This window comes from Podarcis muralis, chromosome 1 (assembly GCF_964188315.1).
Source record: "Podarcis muralis chromosome 1, rPodMur119.hap1.1, whole genome shotgun sequence".
NCBI lineage: Eukaryota > Metazoa > Chordata > Lepidosauria > Squamata > Lacertidae > Podarcis > Podarcis muralis.
Window position 1 is genome coordinate 102,591,499 of NC_135655.1, and position 18,199 is coordinate 102,609,697.

The 18,199-nt window shown below is 41.9% G+C and overlaps 1 protein-coding gene across 3 annotated transcripts in view; it reads left to right on the top strand.

Moving 5' to 3' along the window:
- The window catches only part of RIF1 (replication timing regulatory factor 1), a 41,283-nt gene that overhangs the window by 18,641 nt on the left and 4,443 nt on the right, over positions 1–18,199 (top strand). For 2 of the 3 annotated variants that reach the window (XM_077936208.1, XM_077936219.1), the window contains 17 exons: positions 476–549; positions 776–956; positions 1,214–1,321; positions 1,426–1,575; positions 4,252–4,351; positions 5,485–5,749; positions 7,001–7,043; positions 7,590–7,792; positions 8,791–8,890; positions 9,646–9,780; positions 10,101–10,249; positions 10,570–10,659; positions 10,742–10,808; positions 11,608–14,499; positions 16,638–16,784; positions 17,312–17,389; positions 17,486–17,601. In XM_077936208.1, coding sequence (XP_077792334.1) covers positions 476–549; positions 776–956; positions 1,214–1,321; positions 1,426–1,575; positions 4,252–4,351; positions 5,485–5,749; positions 7,001–7,043; positions 7,590–7,792; positions 8,791–8,890; positions 9,646–9,780; positions 10,101–10,249; positions 10,570–10,659; positions 10,742–10,808; positions 11,608–14,499; positions 16,638–16,784; positions 17,312–17,389; positions 17,486–17,601 — 4,898 coding nt within the window. The remainder of the gene's footprint in view (positions 1–475; positions 550–775; positions 957–1,213; positions 1,322–1,425; positions 1,576–4,251; positions 4,352–5,484; positions 5,750–7,000; positions 7,044–7,589; positions 7,793–8,790; positions 8,891–9,645; positions 9,781–10,100; positions 10,250–10,569; positions 10,660–10,741; positions 10,809–11,607; positions 14,500–16,637; positions 16,785–17,311; positions 17,390–17,485; positions 17,602–18,199) is intronic. The other variant, XM_077936214.1, reaches the window with a different exon arrangement.

The following is an 18,199-nucleotide window of genomic DNA, read 5'->3' on the forward strand; positions in this document are numbered from 1 at the left end:
CTCTTGAAATTTGCTGCTGTTCTGCTCGTTGATGGTCTGTCAGACAGGGTCATCTTCGATGGTTTGCTGCCCTTCACAGAAATGCTTGAACTACTCATACACTGTCTTTCGAGTTACAGCTTCATCTCCATACACAATTGTGAGCATTTTGTGGGTTTTTGATGCTGACTGTATGTTCGAATATTTCTCGCTGTCTGATTTCTGTGACCATTCACCGAACTTTCCAGTCACACTTTGTAATTGCATATGAGCACAGTGAGCACAGATCACATCTTGGGATTGAATCATTTAGCAATGATCTGTTCCTTGAACCTGAAACATAATTGTTGACCCCTGTAGCTTAATCCAGCGAACAGGTGTTGTTGATTCTTATACGGGATAGAATACGTAAGACAGAATAGAGCCATATGTTTGTGAAATATTGCCAAACATAGCAGACTTGTTGACTAAGTACTGTGGCTTTTTTCCTTGCCAGGGGACTCCAGCATTGTTTTTAATTCAGCTTTCTTTCCATGAAGATCTGTTGAAATGCTATGTTCAAGATGAAAGGTAGGTACTAAGAGCAAAGCTTTTCTATACCCTGGTATTTATATATCCTAATATCTGAATTCATTTGGGCTGATTTGATTACCATAATTTTCTGCTTTAAAATGTAACTAATATTTTTCTTTTCCTCCTCAGTCTATAAGTCAAAGTTATTACAACTTTGTTGAATGATGTAGTTGCTAAATAATTTGAAGTTGCTGAATGTTTCTTCTGTTTTCTTTTAAATCAGGTTTTTCTTGAACTATGAATCACTTGTAGGATGTGTTTTGTCTGGCCCTACATCTCCTCTGACTTTTAGTGAGTCTGTATTCACAATTGTCAACCAAAGCTCAAAGTATCTGGAAAATAAGGAACATCTCTGGAGAATGTGGAGTATTATAGTTAACCCCTTAACTGAGTGGATTAACCAGGTAGTGTGTTGGTTCTGCCTAAATGACTATACATGGAAATACCAAAGAATGTACATTGCTGGAATTGCATTTTAAAAGTATAGTGTCTGTAAAATGATCTCGGATCCAGTCAGGCACAAAAAGCCAGAATTCCCATGTGTCTTAATGATGATACATGTCTAGAGTAAAAGTGAAAAATATTTTAGAAAAACAAAGCTAAGGATAACCAGGTTTCTTTGAGTGTATAAAGTTCAGTTGTTGTTGTTTTTTCCCTTTAGACAAATGAAGTAAATCAAGGTGATGCTTTGGAACATAATTTCAGTGCACTTTACAGTGCATTGTTGCTCCCTGTGAATACCATATTCCCATGTTCTGAATTTCCACAGGTAAGAAACTAATTGGAATTTTTTTAAAAAAAGAAAGAAGTGTGTGTAGCAGTAATCTTAGATCAGAAAGTACTGTGATCTCTGCTTCTTTTCTTTCATTACAGCCTACAATGAAAACATTGCTCCGTTCCTGGTCAGAGCTCTATAAAGCATTTGCCCGTTGTGCTTTGCTGGTAGCAACAGCAGAAGATAATCTATGCTGTGAAGAACTCTGTGCTAAAATAATATCTGGATTAGAAGACGATGCAGATATTGTAAGTACAGTGATCGGTGCGGGAGGCATGTTCGCAACCCGCAGCGCTGCGTCTGCACACACGCGGGTTGCGATTCGGCGCTTCTGCACACGCACAATTTAGTGGTTCTGCACATGCGCGAGCACCAAAATCCAGAAGTAAACTGTTCCGGTACTTCGGGTTCGGCACAGTGCACAACCCGAAGAATCTGTAACCCGAGGTATGACTGTATAGGCTGCTGTTAATACAAAATGTGGTTGGTGTTTATGTAAAATCCTATCCCTTGTCTTTCTTTCTATACTGATGTGGTAAATATATTTCTTTTGTGCCATGGTCAGATCACTTCCTGGTGCAACTGGACTTCTCCGCAACCCTTCCCCTCTGCAGGGAGGTGGGACCGATTCGGATGGTCCGCCCCCGCCACTTAATGGATCCAATTGGCTTCCAGAGAGTGGTAGGGGATGCTTTATCCCAAGTTGATGGCCTTTCAGCTGATTCCCTGGTGGCACACTGGAATGCGGAGTTAACCAGGGCTATTGACTGTCTGGCTCCGAAGCGCCCTCTCCGATTGCATGGAGCCCGGACAGCCCCGTGGTTTTCCCCGGAGCTGAGGGTGATGAAACAATCGTTGAGACGGCTAGAGCGCCGGTGGCGGAAAACTCATTCTGAATCAGACCGGACACGGGTTAGAGCTCAACGTCGAGCCTACCAAGTGGCAATGGCGACGGCGAAGAGGGCCTTCTTCGCCGCCTCCATTGCATCTGCAGAAAACAGCAGCAGGAGACTTTTTCAGGTGGTTCGCAATCTATCGGAACCACCTGTACCACCGGGGCCTGGTAGGGACCCCAAGATCTCCTGCAATGCTTTTGCAAAGTTTTTTGCAGATAAAATCGCTCAGATTCAGAAGGAGGTAGACTCCACCGTGGGAGCAGGGCCAGGGCGGGAGAGTGCTGGAGTTCTGTCTGGTCCTGTTACATGGGATCAATTCCAATCTGTTACCTCCGAGGATGTGGACAGGCTGCTTGGACAAGTGAAACCGACCACCTGTCTCCTTGATCCTTGCCCATCCTGGCTGATAAAAGCGAGCCGGGAAGGGCTGGGCGATGGGCTCTGCGGGGTGGTGAATGCTTCCCTCTGTGAGGGAGCCTTCCCAGACCCGCTGAAAGAGGCGGTCATTAAACCGCTTCTTTAAAAAACATCTTTAGACCCGGCCAATTTGGCCAACTATCGCCCAGTCTCAAATCTGCCATTCTTGGGCAAGGTGATTGAGCGGGTGGTTGCTGAACAACTCCAAGCACGCCTGGAGGAAACGGACCATTTGGATCCCTTCCAATTGGGATTCAGGCCTCACCATGGGACTGAAACTGCCTTGGTCGCGCTGGTTGATGATCTCTGGCGGGCTAGGGACAAAGGTGAGAGCTGTTTCCTAGTTCTGCTGGATCTCTCAGCGGCCTTTGACACCATCGACCATAACATCCTTCTGGACCGTCTAGAGGGGCTGGGAGCTGGGGGCACTGTCATACAGTGGTTTCGCTCCTTCCTCCTGGGCCGTGTCCAGAAAGTGGTGGTGGGGGGTGAGTGTTCAGACCCCTGGGCTCTCACTTGTGGGGTGCCTCAGGGTTCTGTCCTCTCCCCCATGCTTTTTAATATCTATATGAAGCCGCTGGGAGAGATCATCAGGGGGTTTGGACTGGGTGTTCATCAGTATGCAGATGACACCCAGCTCTACCTCTCCTTTAAATCAGAACCAGTGAAGGCGGTGAAGGTCCTGTGTGAGTGCCTGGAGGCGGTTGGAGGATGGATGGCGGCTAACAGATTGAGGTTGAATCCTGACAAGACAGAAGTACTGTTTTTGGGGGACAGGAGGCAGGCAGGTGTGGAGGATTCCCTGGTCCTGAATGGGGTAACTGTGCCCCTGAAGGACCAGGTGTGCAGCCTGGGAGTCATTTTGGACTCACAGCTGTCCATGGAGGCGCAGGTTAACTCTGTGTCCAGGGCAGCTGTCTACCAGCTCCACCTGGTACGCAGGCTAAGACCCTACCTCCCCGCGGACTGTCTCACCAGAGTGGTGCATGCTCTAGTTATCTCACACTTGGACTACTGCAACGCGCTCTACGTGGGGCTACCTTTGAAGGTGACCCGGAAACTGCAATTAATCCAGAATGCGGCAGCTAGACTGGTGACTGGGAGTGGCCGCCAGGACCACATAACACCGGTTCTGAGAGATCTGCATTGGCTCCCAGTACGTTTCCGAGCACGATTCAAAGTGTTGGTGCTGACCTTTAAAGCCCTAAACGGCCTCGGTCCTGTATACCTGAAGGAGCGTCTCCACCCCCATCGTTCAGCCCGGACACTGAGATCCAGCGCCGAGGGCCTTCTGGCGGTTCCCTCATTGCGAGAAGTGAGGCTACAGGGAACCAGACAGAGGGCCTTCTCGGTAGTGGCGCCCGCCCTGTGGAACGCCCTCCCATCAGATGTCAAAGAGATAAATAATTACCTGACATTCAGAAGACATCTTAAGGCAGCCCTGTTCAGGGAAGTTTTTAATATGTAATGCTGTATTGTTTTTAACACTGATTGGGAGCCGCCCAGAGTGGCTGGGGAAACTCAGCCAGATGGGCGGGGTATAAATAATATATTATTATTATTATTATTATTATTATTATTATTATTATTATTATTATTATTTTCTTTCAGAATCAGTCCATGTTGGATGGCCTCGCTCAAATCACATCAGTTATGGTTGACTGCATCAATTTTGAACCATATGGCACTAAATGCCAACCATCAAATAGATGTAAGGATAATAAGTGGAATCTGCAACTAAATGTTGCATTGGGGAGGGGTTCATTCCATTCCATTCCTTCTCCTGATTTTCTGATACTTCCTCTCTCTTCCCTCACCGCCACACCTGGTCAGTCAGCTTTTCTTGCCCAGTGAGCCTGCTCAGTCCACATTTGACTGTTTCAGGATTTTCCCCCTCTCAGTGTTTTTTTTCTAAAGTTTTTTTTTTTTTGTGCTTCTGCATCGTTGGGGTTTCCTTATTCCTGCTACCTTCTTCTTGTGCTTGAGTGTTGTTTTCTTAGGCTATGTGAGAATCGGCATTCATAATATTGATTTCAAATGTATCTAGGCTTCCTGTATTATGAAACAGAGCTGCTGAGTTGCTGTACATGTTTGGTCAGTTTACTGTTTTGACAATTGAATTGATTGTGTTGATTAAGAGCTGTACTCAGACTTCTAGTAACAAGCTTCTTAAAGTTGTATAGACACATGTTGTTTGGTAGTTTGACATAAATTCTGAAGCCTCTACTGAAGTCAGCAGTGCAGTGAACTACTTTTAAAGTTAGTCTGGATTAAGTTCTTCAGCTGTGCTATTAAATATTTTAAGTAAAATGCTTGTCATGATGGGAGGCAGGGTACGTGTGGAGTGGGGGGTCTTGAAACTTGCAAGGAGTCCCTGGGGTGTATGTGTGTGCACCATTCCCTTACATGGGAGAATAGGCTTTCTTGCTGTATTGCCCTCCTCCTTTGGAAGGGCTGTTGCACATGGTTAAGAGGCGAGCAGGCCATTAGGATCACATGTACTTTCCCCTCCTGTGAAGATTCCTTCATCCTATCCCATTGCCCTTAATCATCTGCTGTGATGTTAATTACAGCTACTTCATGTTCTAGAATTTAAAATATGGGAACAGAAAAGGGAAGGGAGTACATGATCTCCATATGAACTCTTAACCCTGTACAAGGAATATAGCTGTAGTATTGAATAACACTCTCAATATTCGGCATGTTCCAAGGGAAAGGGAAAGGAGGAATGTTATTTATAAATAGATGCAGGTGTGGTGGTCCTTGCTATTTAAACCTTAACTTTAATATAAACTACCTTATTTGCTAAAATAAATGTTGTCAACTTAACATACTGATCCTTAGCCCCACAGATGTCTACAGACTGGTCCAGAAAGAAAAAAGATCCCCTTGGCAAGCTGTCGTCCTTAATTAAACTTTTGGTGATACTAGTAAACTCACTTCAGATGATTGTGTCCAAGGAATCCAGCCCTGAAAGAAAGACCTCTATCAGCACTTCCGTTATTGGTGCTCTTCAAAATATCATTGGCCACATCTCCCTACCTTCAGTCATCAGACCTCTGTTCAGAACTATTGCGAAACCGTTATCAGCATTTTATGAAAAAACAAAGTGAGTGCTCTGCTATATAGCTATGCAGTACTGACTTTGCAGTTGTATACTACTTTTGTTACTATGGCTAACTTGTTTCATACATGTGATTGAAATAGCTTAGGAAACCTACATGGCTATACCACTAGACCAATGATGTTCCAGAGGTACTTTATTGATGCTACATTGAGAGTTTGATTGCAGCTTACGTAGCACCTTGATGCAAAAGTTCCATTTGCAATCTGTAATCAGATTTATTAATTTTAAGTTTTACTTTTTTTAATCTGGGGAACCGGGTTCGCGTCTCCGCTCCTCCACATGCAGCTGCTGGGTGACCTTGGGCCAGTCACACTTCTCTGAAGTCTCTCAGCCCCACTCACCTCACAGAGTGTGTGTTGTGGGTGAGGAAGGGAAAGGAGAATGTTAGCCGCTTTGAGACTCCTTAAAGGGAGTGAAAGGCGGGATATCAAATCCAAACTCTTCTTCTTCTTCTTTTACAGCTGTTTTAAAAAAGTATATTTAACACAAGTATTAACTGCAGAGAGCACACAGTTTTAAGGCATGTCATTTCCTATGACACAGAAGGGGGAGCGATACTTTTTTTAAAAAAATGATGCCTCCTTAAGAGATGTGCGCTTCATCCAAAAATAGGAAAGTACACCACTTGCTTCAGAGTTACCTTTCTATCAATATACAAGTTTGGTCAGTCAGCCGAAGCTCATCATTGATCAAACTGAGAGTTGCTTAATAGGGTGATAGCCCTAAAAGCTACAGGAGGCTAGAATCAACTGCTTACTGAAAATTCACTCTTGGCAGCCTTGATTTGGTTGGCTATTTGATGTGTCCAAAAATGGTGTGTTTCTTTAAATGTGTATAAATGTTATGGTTATGATAAAATTACAATACTATCTAGTTTTTGAATTTTTTGCTATATTGAGCTTCCTGCTGCTATTGATTGATTGATTGATTGCCCTTCATCTTAGCATAAAGGGCAGGTCACAGCTTTAAAAACATTATTGAAAACACTTTGCCACAATTTTAAACTATAAAAATAAGATAGGTCCTATATTGTACCTTATCTAACAGAATCTATTTTTAAGACTACTTGTAAGCTTGAGGGCAGGCATAGTCTTAAAACTTTTTTTGTAAGCTACCCCCAGAGCTTTTTTTGGCTAAGGGGATATGAATGCTGTAACCAGTAAATAAAGAAATAAAGAAGCAGAGGTTATTCCTTATATGAATACTCATCAGTTATCTCCTTTCCCCCACCAGGTCCACTAATGCATCTAAAGTGACCAATGGGCTCAACAACAAGGTAATTTGGACTGTGGGTGGTGGGAAGCTTTTCTGTCTCTTGTATACGTTTTTAATACCATGCAGCCTAGTAGCATAATTCCATAAAAGGAGCTGCCCTTGCACATAGTGTATAGTGTGTGTGTGTGTGTGTGTGTGTGTGTGTGTGTGTGTGTGTGTGTTGTACCAGCATCTCTTTTGTGCTACCACAGACTTCCCTAGTTCCTCATAATTATGTGGGTGTTGCATGATTAAACCCAGGCAAGGAATTGTCTAATCAGTGCATGGAGTTTGGGGAGGGGAAAAAACTTGTAGTAAATAATTGCTTCATTGTGCATTATTTGGGTCTAGTATAGGATTTTGCCATGATCTCCTGTGCCATCTAGCCTAGAGGATAGGGCTCCGGGGTTGTAAACAGCGTTCCAAGAACTTCCTTATATTATTGGCCTTCTTGCTTTAAGTTTTACATTGTAACTAAGTAGACAATGCTTAGCTTAATGCTTAATCTGCTGTTAACACCTTTTGCAGCTATAACCTTTTTGATACATTTTTTTATTCTATTTTCCAGTTTGAAAAGTTATTGGCAGAAAGTATTAGTTGTTTTCAGTCTTCCTATGCTGGATCCTTTGACAGTGAGCTGCTGCAAGAGCTTTCTCCATTGCTGTGCATAATGCTTTTGCACAAGAATAAACAGCTACGTAGTCAAGCGGCTCAGTTCTGGAATGCAACATTTGGTAAAGCTGTAGTGCTGACGTACCCAGAAGAATTAAAGTAAGAATTTTATAGCTTGTGATATACCTATAGACTTGTGGACAAACTCATTTACTTGTGTAGAGCCCCATCCCAGCTCACGGCCGATCTTAAAAGCATTCTTATCCATTTTCCAGTCGGTTAAACATGAAGCACTTCTATTGGAAGCATTTTGTTGGGGGAACTTGAAAAACGGTAGATGCATATGAAAGCAACTATATCATAACTGTCCTGACGTGGAGTTGTGTCACTATGACAGTTCTTTTAATTAAAAACCAGAAGAACTCTTTAGAACATGCTTGCTCCACCTCGACCCTCCAGATGTTTTGAGACTACAATTCCCATCATCCCTGACCACTGGTCCTGCTTGCTAGGGATCATGGGAGTTGTAGGCCAAAAACATCTGGCGGGCCGAGTTTGAGGAAGCCTGCTTTAGACGCTGCAAATCTGAGCAGAAGAATGGGTAGAGGAAAGGGTGACTTAACCCTGCCTCTTGTGTAGGTCTTCCTGTACAAAATTTCATGTAAGGACAACAGCAACCTCAAGTGGATCTTGTTGACTAGAACTGCTTTCTCCTTTTCTCTATCACTCCTCTGGTCAAGCTTATAAATACCAGTTACCTTCCAGTGGTTCTTTTTGGTTGGGGAAAGGTTGATGTTGACTGACTGCTAATTACTTCCGATTTGGGATTAATGAAGTTAACTTGTACAACGGAAGCAAAGTAATAGTATTGTTTGTCCTCCAGAACTTCATATTTCGCTTGGCGTTTCACACAATAAACTACTATAGACTTCATATACAGACAATCAAAACAGCTGAAAGTTTACATAATGTTTGGGTTTGGATATAGAATACCAAGCTGCATCATCTTGAAAATGCATTGTAGCTAGCAACCCAAAGCTTCATTCTTGTGCTTATAAGTTTTCAAGTGTAAACATGGTGCCAAAAACTAATTGTTCAAAGTCTGAATATCGGATTCAAAGATTTTAAATGCAACTTTCATGATTGCTTCCCTGCAGATGTGTTTTGTGCCAAGCCAAGCAAAAAAATTTACTCTCGTTGCCTGGCTTTGAAAACACGGACGTAGTGGGAGAATGTAACGGGACATGCTCTGATTCTGTAAGTATTAGGGTTTGGCATTGGTTGTAGTAAACCTTCTTATTTTTCTGAGTAAATAGGTCAAAATGCACACCTTCAGTTTACAATTGCTAAAGTAGTAGGAATGTGGTGGGGTTTTTTGTTTTTTGTTTACTAAAGGTAGTTGCAGATACATCTGAGGAGAAACGTAGTTGACAGCACTTCTGACAATCTTAATTGGTGAAACTAGGACCTCTTCTTCCCACATGAACTTCATTTATCTGAGACTTTTCTCTGTGTGTCCCTCCAAGGGAGATGCAGAAGGTGTTGGCATGAGAACAGGCCCCCTCAGTGGTGGGTCCCCATTTATGAAATGCTCTCAACGAGGCAAGCAATAACATTTCTTTTCCACCAAACCTTTGGCCTTTAATTATCTTTGGCCTCATTCAGTGATGGGCTTTCTTAGTCCTGCCCTTCTATGAATGTGTTTTTAGCTTTCACTTTGTTTTAGTTTCATGTTGTTCTTCAGTTATGTGCTGTTTTTGTAAGTCACTTTGAGTTACTTTTCATTAAAAAGCAACTGATAGTTCACTTAATTGAGTTCTTATTGTAGTCATTACTATTAAGAAATAACAATAATAAATTTATTTATATGCCACCCATCTGACTGGGTTAGCCCAGCCATTCTGTGATAATATTACATTACTCTTATTAAATTGTAGTTTAATAGTAAGAACTACAGTAAGAACTCAATTAAGGTATTATAATACTCTTATTAAATTTTAATTTTGTTACAGCAAACAGAAAATTCCCAGTGGGATGCAAAGATAAGTGGAATAGAAGTACATCCTAGTGGGAAAAGAGACTCCTTGCTGGCACAGACCAATGAACTAAAGCAGAAAAGTATTAATTCCCCCGTAACACCTGCAAAGGTAAGACATCAGTTCGTTAAATGAAATTTTTTATTGGTACTTGCATCTCCAGCAATAATACCCAGTTTTTTCTATTCTAAGCACCAGTTATTTTTCTTGTTGATATGGAGAGCTGAATCATGTAAGTATGGGGCTCACTTGAAGATTGCGGTGGAATTTGCAATTGATTATAGACAGAATCTATTTGTCTCCCCAGATGTGAACAGAAACCATTTTCACTCAGCCACAGCTCAAGGTTTACAGCATTGTCTAATATGTACTGTTAGTGTTCATAAGCAGCAAATTATCTACACTCTTTATTTTTACTTTTTCTCATGCAGCAGATGAAACTAGAAAACTCGCTGACAAAGACAAATCGAAAAAACTTGCTCCTGGAAGAGGAAAATACTGTTGACTTTGTGTTTATTCCTCCAGAAACAAAAGAGAGAGTGTTGACAGAGCACCAAAAAGAAGTGCTAAGAACTAAAAGGTTTGTAACTTAGTAACTTAAGAGTCAAGAAATGCACTTTATCTGTGTGCCACCAGGTCTGAAACTTTCTAGGTAGCTCATCTCCTTCATTGCCAAGAGCTGGCAGAAGAAGAGCTTCCAAGTTGGTCCCACTTCCTCTGCCCAGCTAGGTTCAGTAACCAATAAGGGAGCTTATTGCAACCCTGGGTAGAATGGTTCCTACACAGGCCCTAGAGCAAGCCTTCAAATTTGAACAGTTGCTAGCTTAAAATGCCATTCTTTATCAAATGTATTAGGACTACTCATTTTATTGGAATGTTGACCAGTTCTATTTTTTGCAGGATTGATATTCCTACAATGTACAATAATCTTGATGCATCCCAAGATACTACCTTGTTTTCCCAATATACACAGAGCCAGGAAGATTATCCGTAAGTATTAGGGACCAACAGTGCTTTGAAATGTAAAATGTTTGAGTTTTCTGTGCATCTAAGTAAGTCGCCTTTATTTTAGGGATAAGCCAGCCTCTGTGGATGTGAAGGAAGAATCTGAGAAGGAAGAGAACAAAGCAATGCCCCAGGTATCTTCATATGTTGACAGTTGCTGGGAATTGATAGTAATGGCATTTTAAATAAAAATATTTATAAAGGACTTATAGGGAAAGGGATGTAGCGTATAGCTGGAGTAAAGCACATGTAGCTGCTGACACATATCCTTTCCAAGTGTCAAACTAACAGCCACAAAAAGGTTTATATTGACATCTGAAACATTGAAGTACATTGGATGGCTTTGACTTCCTTTTTGAGTTTAGAGTGAAGGCATAAGCCTATCTGCACCCTGCCATGGTGCCTTGGGATGTATGGGTTGCTTCTGCTAATGGCTTCAGGCCTTCCATTATAGAAAGTGCATAGTCTATACTTGAAGGACTGTCACCAGTTTCTAGTTGGAACAAATGACTAGATTTTTTAAGTTAGCAAACTGTTTTAGTGAATAATTGGAACTGTCAACTTAACCCCTCGCCCTGCACAAGTTTTGCTGGATTTTCCTGCATGTTCTTACCTGGAGCAAATTCTGGAATTGCAAAAAACACAATTAAATTGTAATGCTTGCAATTTTGGTAAAATAACAGGAAAAGTATCCAAAGTGATTTAGTGATAAGACTTTTAATTTCTTTCTTTTGTTTCTTTACGATAACTGTCGGACAAGGATATGGCCTGAAGGTGCATGCTGTAGTAACTTTGCTGTAGTTAAATAGATCTGGCTGTATGGATGCCTAGAATTGGCACATAATATTGCCTTGAGTTTCGAGGAAAGGTGGGATATGAAGTAGGCAGTATAGTCAAAAAATGTATAATGACACTATGCTATTTTCAATGCAGGATGAAAAACCAGCAAGTGACTTGCTTGGCATTGCCCATGAAGTAACTGAAAGTGGGAAGGCAGATGTACTTCCAGAGAACAATAATTCCACCACTGCTGAACAGCTTACCACTTCTGGCAAACAGAGCTTAGATACAAATTGTGAGAAATTGGAAACATGTGCTCCTAAATCAGTTCCAGGGGAGACTTCAGTATTGGATTGTTCTCTAAATGAATGTACCTCTAATGTCAGCAGCTGCAGCTCTGCCTCTAGTGATGTCATTTCAGGAACCCCACAGCCTGTAAGCAGAAGACAGTCTTTCATAACTCTGGAAAAATTTAATAGTTCAGAAAACAGACCATTCAGTCCTACAACTTTCACTGTGTCTGGAACATCTGCAAGTACTCCTTTATTAGCCAAACAGGAATGCATGATTGCTTCAGATGCTTCTTTCAAAGGAATTCCAGATGTGGAGAATAATAACACCTTCAAACACAAAGTGGAAAAAGCCACCCCCAGGCCTAAAAGGTCAAACCTAGAAATCTTAGGTGCACTGGAGACTTATGTCAAAGTCAAAAGATTGAAAGATGAAAATAAGGCTAATTCAAAATTGCAACCTGAAAGTACACTTGGGATTAAAAAGTCAAGCCTTAGGCAAAATAAAACAGATAATTCAGAAGAAGAAAAATCAAAGATATCACAGTTGCAACAGGAGAAAAATATGCAAGAGTCTCCTGCCAACCTTGTAGAAGATAAGTGTGAATTGCCTGGTGAAATACAAGAACCAGAATATTTGCTAGACATCCCTTCTCAAGTTTCTGAGTTGAATGCAGTAGGATGTACAATAGAAAATAAACAAATTTTGGACAATGTTGCAGAGACCAAAGCAGGAGCAAACTTAGATTCTAAAGAGAATACCCCTCCAGAGCTGCCTTTAGCAGCAGCTACAATATCTAATGTTGGCCAAAGTCCACAAGTTTCACCTCATCCAAAAGCGTTAAGACGTTCTTTAAGACGAAAACCAGAAACTGCAGAAGGAGCTTCAGGTAGTCCAGACAAAGAGAACAGTCAACAGAAAAAAGATGGGCGTAAAGATGGTGAAAAGGTTCTGCCAAAGAAGATTTCACAAAGTAAAGAGGCTTCTGCACAAAAGCAAAAATCTGTTCCTGATAAAACAATAGATGCACAAGGAAGTATAAAGAAAGAAATCAATGTACATGGGAGCAGGACTGCAGAAGGTACGATCTTGAAAGACTCCCATGTTTCAAGAACTATCCAAGAGGAAACTAGCATAGCTAATGAAAAATCTGAAGGAAGTCAATCATCTGACATCAGTGACTTGCAAGATTCTGTTCCAGAAACAACTGGTGAGAAACCTAAAGGGTTTCCACGGTATCAGACAAGAAGAACCTCACAGGGATTACTTATCAGTATAGAAAACTCTGAGTCTGATAGTTCTGAAACAAGGGAAGAAGGAACCAAGAGGAAAAGGTTAGGAAGATCGAAAAATAAAAGTAGTTCACTTGAAAGCAGTTCAATTGAAAGCCAGGTGAAGGAAGTGCTAGAAAGCCAAGAGTTTCATGCAAAACCTGCAACAGAAATCCAGACCATGCCACCAGAAAATAAAGATGTAATGCATTCTGATGAACACATGGAAATAGCATTACTGTCTGGTGTTACTGGTCAAGAGAGAGAGAGAACTTCCCTCCCACTTAGTGAATGTTCAGGACTTGAGCAAGATATGGACACTTCCCTTTGTAGAGACTCTTCAGATACAGAGAGAACTGCTGCCAGAATGCTGACACGCTCCACTTCAGAGTCAGCTCTAGAAAGCAGGCAGAGAACGACAGTTCTGGATAAATGTTCTGATTCCCCTGCCAAAGGTTTGGAAAGTGGTGCTTATACTGCTGCTATCAGTGTCTCTTCTTCACCTGAGAAGTCTTCAGAGACAAGTGAATGTCAGCACAAAAGAAGCAAGCGGACAAGGAAATCAAAGAGCTGTAACTGCTGTGGTGAGAAGCCATCTCCACTGTTGGGAAAGTCTATCACTGAAATAAAAAAAGAAGGTAGCCCAAAAAAAGAAGGTAGCCCAGAACTAAAGTTAAAAGAGTCTAAAAAGATGGCTAATAAATCAACAATGGCTTTGCCAAGCATTCCTGCTGCTGCTGATTCTCAGTTTGCTGAAAGGCTCAATATGGAACCTTGTGCAGCGAGCACACCACTGTCCTCCATTAGCAATTCCTCTGCCCTGAAAGATTCACATGAGGGTATCCGATCTGAAGAGGATTTGCTAGGAGGTGACACTCCAAAAGAGGAACTCAAGAAATCATCCTGTGTCAAAGATGAGAGTGACACATCTGTTGCAGAAAATCTGGATTGTGTTGGCTTGGCTGAAGCAACTTCAGAACCAAGTTCAGTAGACTCTGATTCAGTAGAACACATTGTTCAGTGTCCATCCTTAGAAGCAGACACGGACCCAGGTGCTGTAAAAACAGGAGATAGTATTCAAAATGGTCATCCAGAAGGTAGGACTGACGTAGAGATGAGTGTGAACCAACCTGAAGAAATAAAGGGCAGCGAAACAAAAGCTGACATTGTTCAGAATGTTGTAGACAAGACACCAGTATCTGTAACAGAGGTACCAGAACTTCAAGAACAGGATGCAGAAAGCGATATAGCCAGCAGATCAGAAGAACATGAAATCTCAGCCTTGGTACAGAAGGAAAATAGCTCAGATTCCCCTCTAAAGTTTCAGGAAATTTATGCTCTTTCTGTAGCCAAGATTAGTGAAAGCCCTAATGGAGTGCAGGCACGCTGTATTTGGTCTCCATCAGCTTCTCCCTCTACCAGCATTTTAAAGAGAGGTGTAAAAAGACAAAAAGAAGAAGATTCTCCATCACCTGCAAACAAGGTACTTGAAGTGGCTTTTGTAAATTTATAAGTGAATATCTCCGTATTGGATCTACAGTGGTGCCCCGCAAGACGAACGCCTCGCAAGACGGAAAACCCGCTAGACGAAAGGGTTTTCCGTTTTGGAGGCGCTTCGCAAAACGAATTTCCCTATGGGCTTCCTTCGCAAGACGAAAGCCCATAGGGAAATCTCCGGGACAGCGGGGAAGCGCAGCGCGTCTTCCCCACTGTCCTCGGACCTCCTCCGAAGGCTGGCGGCGGGGCGGAGAGACCTCCTCCCGCCGCCAGCCTTCGTTTCTCCGCTATCCCGGACGGCTTTTGAAGGCAGGCGGGGGGGAGCAAAGACTTTCGCCCCCCGCCGGCCTTCAGAAGAGGACCTCTTCTGAAGGCCGGCGGGGGGCAAAAGTCTTTGCTCCCCCCTGCCTGCCTTCCCGGGGGCTTTTAAATCGCCCCGGGACAGTGGAGAAGTCTCCGCTGTCCCGGGGTTTTTTAAAATGCTGGGGGTGGGAAGAAAAGCCCTTGTCCCCCCCCCCCCCCAGCCTTCAGAAGAGGTCGGGGGACAGGCTGTCCCCGGACCTGGTCTGAAGGCTGTTTCCATAGGAACGCATTGATTGATTTTCAGTGCATTCCTATGGGAAACCGTGCTTCGCAAGACGAAAAACTCGCAAGAAGAAAAAACTTGCGGAACGAATTAATTTCGTCTTGCGAGGCACCACTGTATATCCTTTATACAGTTCAGTATCTATTTCTTCCTTAATAAGAGCTAAAACCTACAAAATCTCCATGATTTTTTCATATCTCCCTCCCTTTTAAGGCTTAAATATATTTTTTTCCTTTTATACCCCGCCTTCCCCGGCCAGAACTGGGCTCAGGGCAGCTAACACCAATAAAATTACAATAAAATGTAATAGAAAAAGAAAAAACAGTTAATTAAAATATGGGTTAAAAATACAATTTTAGTAGTAGCCTTTTAAATCTTTGTGGAGGAAATGTCTTTTGTCAATTCAGAAGCTTCTTTTTTGCTTGTAAGAGATTAAGCTGCTTATCTTAACATAATGTATCTAACTTACCTAGAAACCTGGGCATCTGTTACAGCAACATCTGTAAACTCAGTGGTGCAACTTAGAATACGGAATATCCTGTATTCCCAAATACCCAGCTCCCACACACTGTGCCTTGAATTGTGACCATTCTTAATCAGTGTTGCACACTGTTTCTACTGATGCCTCACTCCGTGTATCATTTAAAACCATCTACTAGCCTTTGATGTTTATCACCATTTGCTCCACAGTCAGGCTTCTGGATTGCTTCGTACTACAGTTTTTCATTCCTACGAACAAAATTGTGTTCAGGTTCTGCTTTCAGGCTATCCATAGGCACCTGCCTACTTTATATTGCATTTATCTGATTTTGTGTGTGTTGTGTTTTCATTGTATTTTGTACATTGCCCTGAGACATGTGTGGCAGGTGATTAATAAATAATAGTTTTATTTAATTAGTAGTCACTGCACTCACCAATGTGAAATATCTCAAATATTGCTGAAATCTGCCAGTTTATCTCATTCAAACCAGAGATTAATGTAGATCAGTAGGTCTCAAAAGTGTAGTATAGTTCACAACCAGATCTGAACATGAGAAATGCATAATTTATTCTTTTTAGGGAGCCACATGTCTCCTGTGTTACCCAGACGTAGACAGTTGTCGAAAGTTTCTTACAGTATATCCTATATATGTCTACTGAGCTATAGAGTGGAAACTCATGCAAAGCATTGCATTGCAACTTAAGTCTACTATGTTAAATTATGTCACTTGCCATTGCAGGCTCACTCCCTTTTCCTAGTCACAACTAGTAGAACTTATTTTTGCTTTAGGGATTTCCCCCCCTTTTGTTAAGGATGTGCACTTGGGCACACTTTGAGGACCTCTTATGGTATATTGTATGGGTCTAAATCAGCTGTACTGACTTAATGCTTCTTTCTATATCATGTTTGTCAGTCTTGTTTTGAAAATATATGAATGCTAACTACTTTGCAGAAAAAAATCAATTTCCCTTGAAAATCAGTCAACACTTTGTGGCTTTGGCATATCTTTATTGTATAAGACCTTGTTCTTAAAAATCCATTGAATTTCTATGAACAGAGCCGACGAGTTTCCTTTGCCAATCCGATCTACCAGGAAGAATTGGCAGATGACATTGACAGGCGAAGTCCTGTGGTTAGAACCCATTCTTCTAATGGTTCTCAGTCTTTCCGAAGTATTAAATCTTCACCTAACCACCAAGCCAAGGTAATATCTGGAATTCTCTTATTTTATTTTTACTGAGAGAATGATCTCTGCGACATTGAAGAACATTGCAATAAACTAAGCTGCTTATAACCATACAAAAGAGTTGAGGCTTGGATTTGGAGATCTCTGTGCACAAGTAGAAAGCCTTTTCTGCTCCTCCGTCCATCCTAATTTAGCTGTTTGCGCCCCACCAGAAACCACTCCTGTAGGCCAGTGGACCTTCCAGAGCAGTATGTGATGTGACATCTGCTGGTGGTGGGGAACCACCCACTTGTGTACATGATTATATGATTATTTTCGGCTCTACATTCAGGGAAGTAAAAATGGCAAGGTAACATGCCATTTTCTTAAATGTGGTTCACTAATTTAGTTTACTGAAGAAGTAATGGTTGTCGATAGTAGTATGATCCATTCCTTTGAACTAGCTTTTGTCCCATTTTAGGCAAATGATTTTAATAAGACTAGTCATAAGGTGTTAGGTAATTCCTATGATCCTGAGAGAGCTTTTTTCCTCTTTTCCTATCCAGCTTATTACTACTCCAACCAAAGGATCTCTGTCCCCAGGATCTCGTAGCCATAAATATAAGAGCTCAAAGAAGTGTTTAGTAAGATTTGCTTCGGCTTTATGTATATCTTCTCCATTTTCTCCTGTATTCAGCTTTTAAACTTAGCCAAATTAATAATTTTCTGTATTATTTAAGATCACAGAAATGGTCAAGGAGCCACTACCAAGTCCTACAGAATGCATATATCCTGCATTAGTGGGCTGTAAAGCGCCTGTCGACACAATTTTGCCTCAGATTACGTCAAATATTTGGTAAGTAGGAAGTCACTGGGAAAGATTCCTGTGTCAAATGTTGAAGTATTATTGACAAAGAAGACTACTTGGGGGGTATGGGGGAAGGAAAGGGTATCTTCAGGGTGCAATTATTTTAATTAATTAATTTCTATACCTCCTTTCATCCAAGGATATTTGCAATATAAAAGCAGAAAAATACCTTATTTTTCCGTGTATAAGAAGATGCTTTTTGCTAAAAAAAAATAATCAGGGGGAAATTGAGTGTCTTATATGTGAATAGTGAATGCAGAGGGGGACGTGTAATTAATGGCAGCAGCAAGCAGGAGATTTGCAGCGGCAATTGGGCAGGTGATTGGTGGCTGCGGCAAGGCCTGGCGATTGGCTGTAGCTGCAGCAATTGGGCAGGCGATTGGCGGCTGCGGCAAGTGGGCGGGTGGGCTTTTGGTGGTGGTGAGCGGGCAGATAATTGGTGGCTGTGGCGAGGTGTGTGATCGGCAGTGGCAGGCAGGTGGGTGAGCGATTGGTGGAAGTGACCTCCCCTACCCCCCTAAAAGCTAAACAACTTAATTTCTTAATTTTGGGTTTAAAATGTAGTCTTATACATGGGGGCATCTTA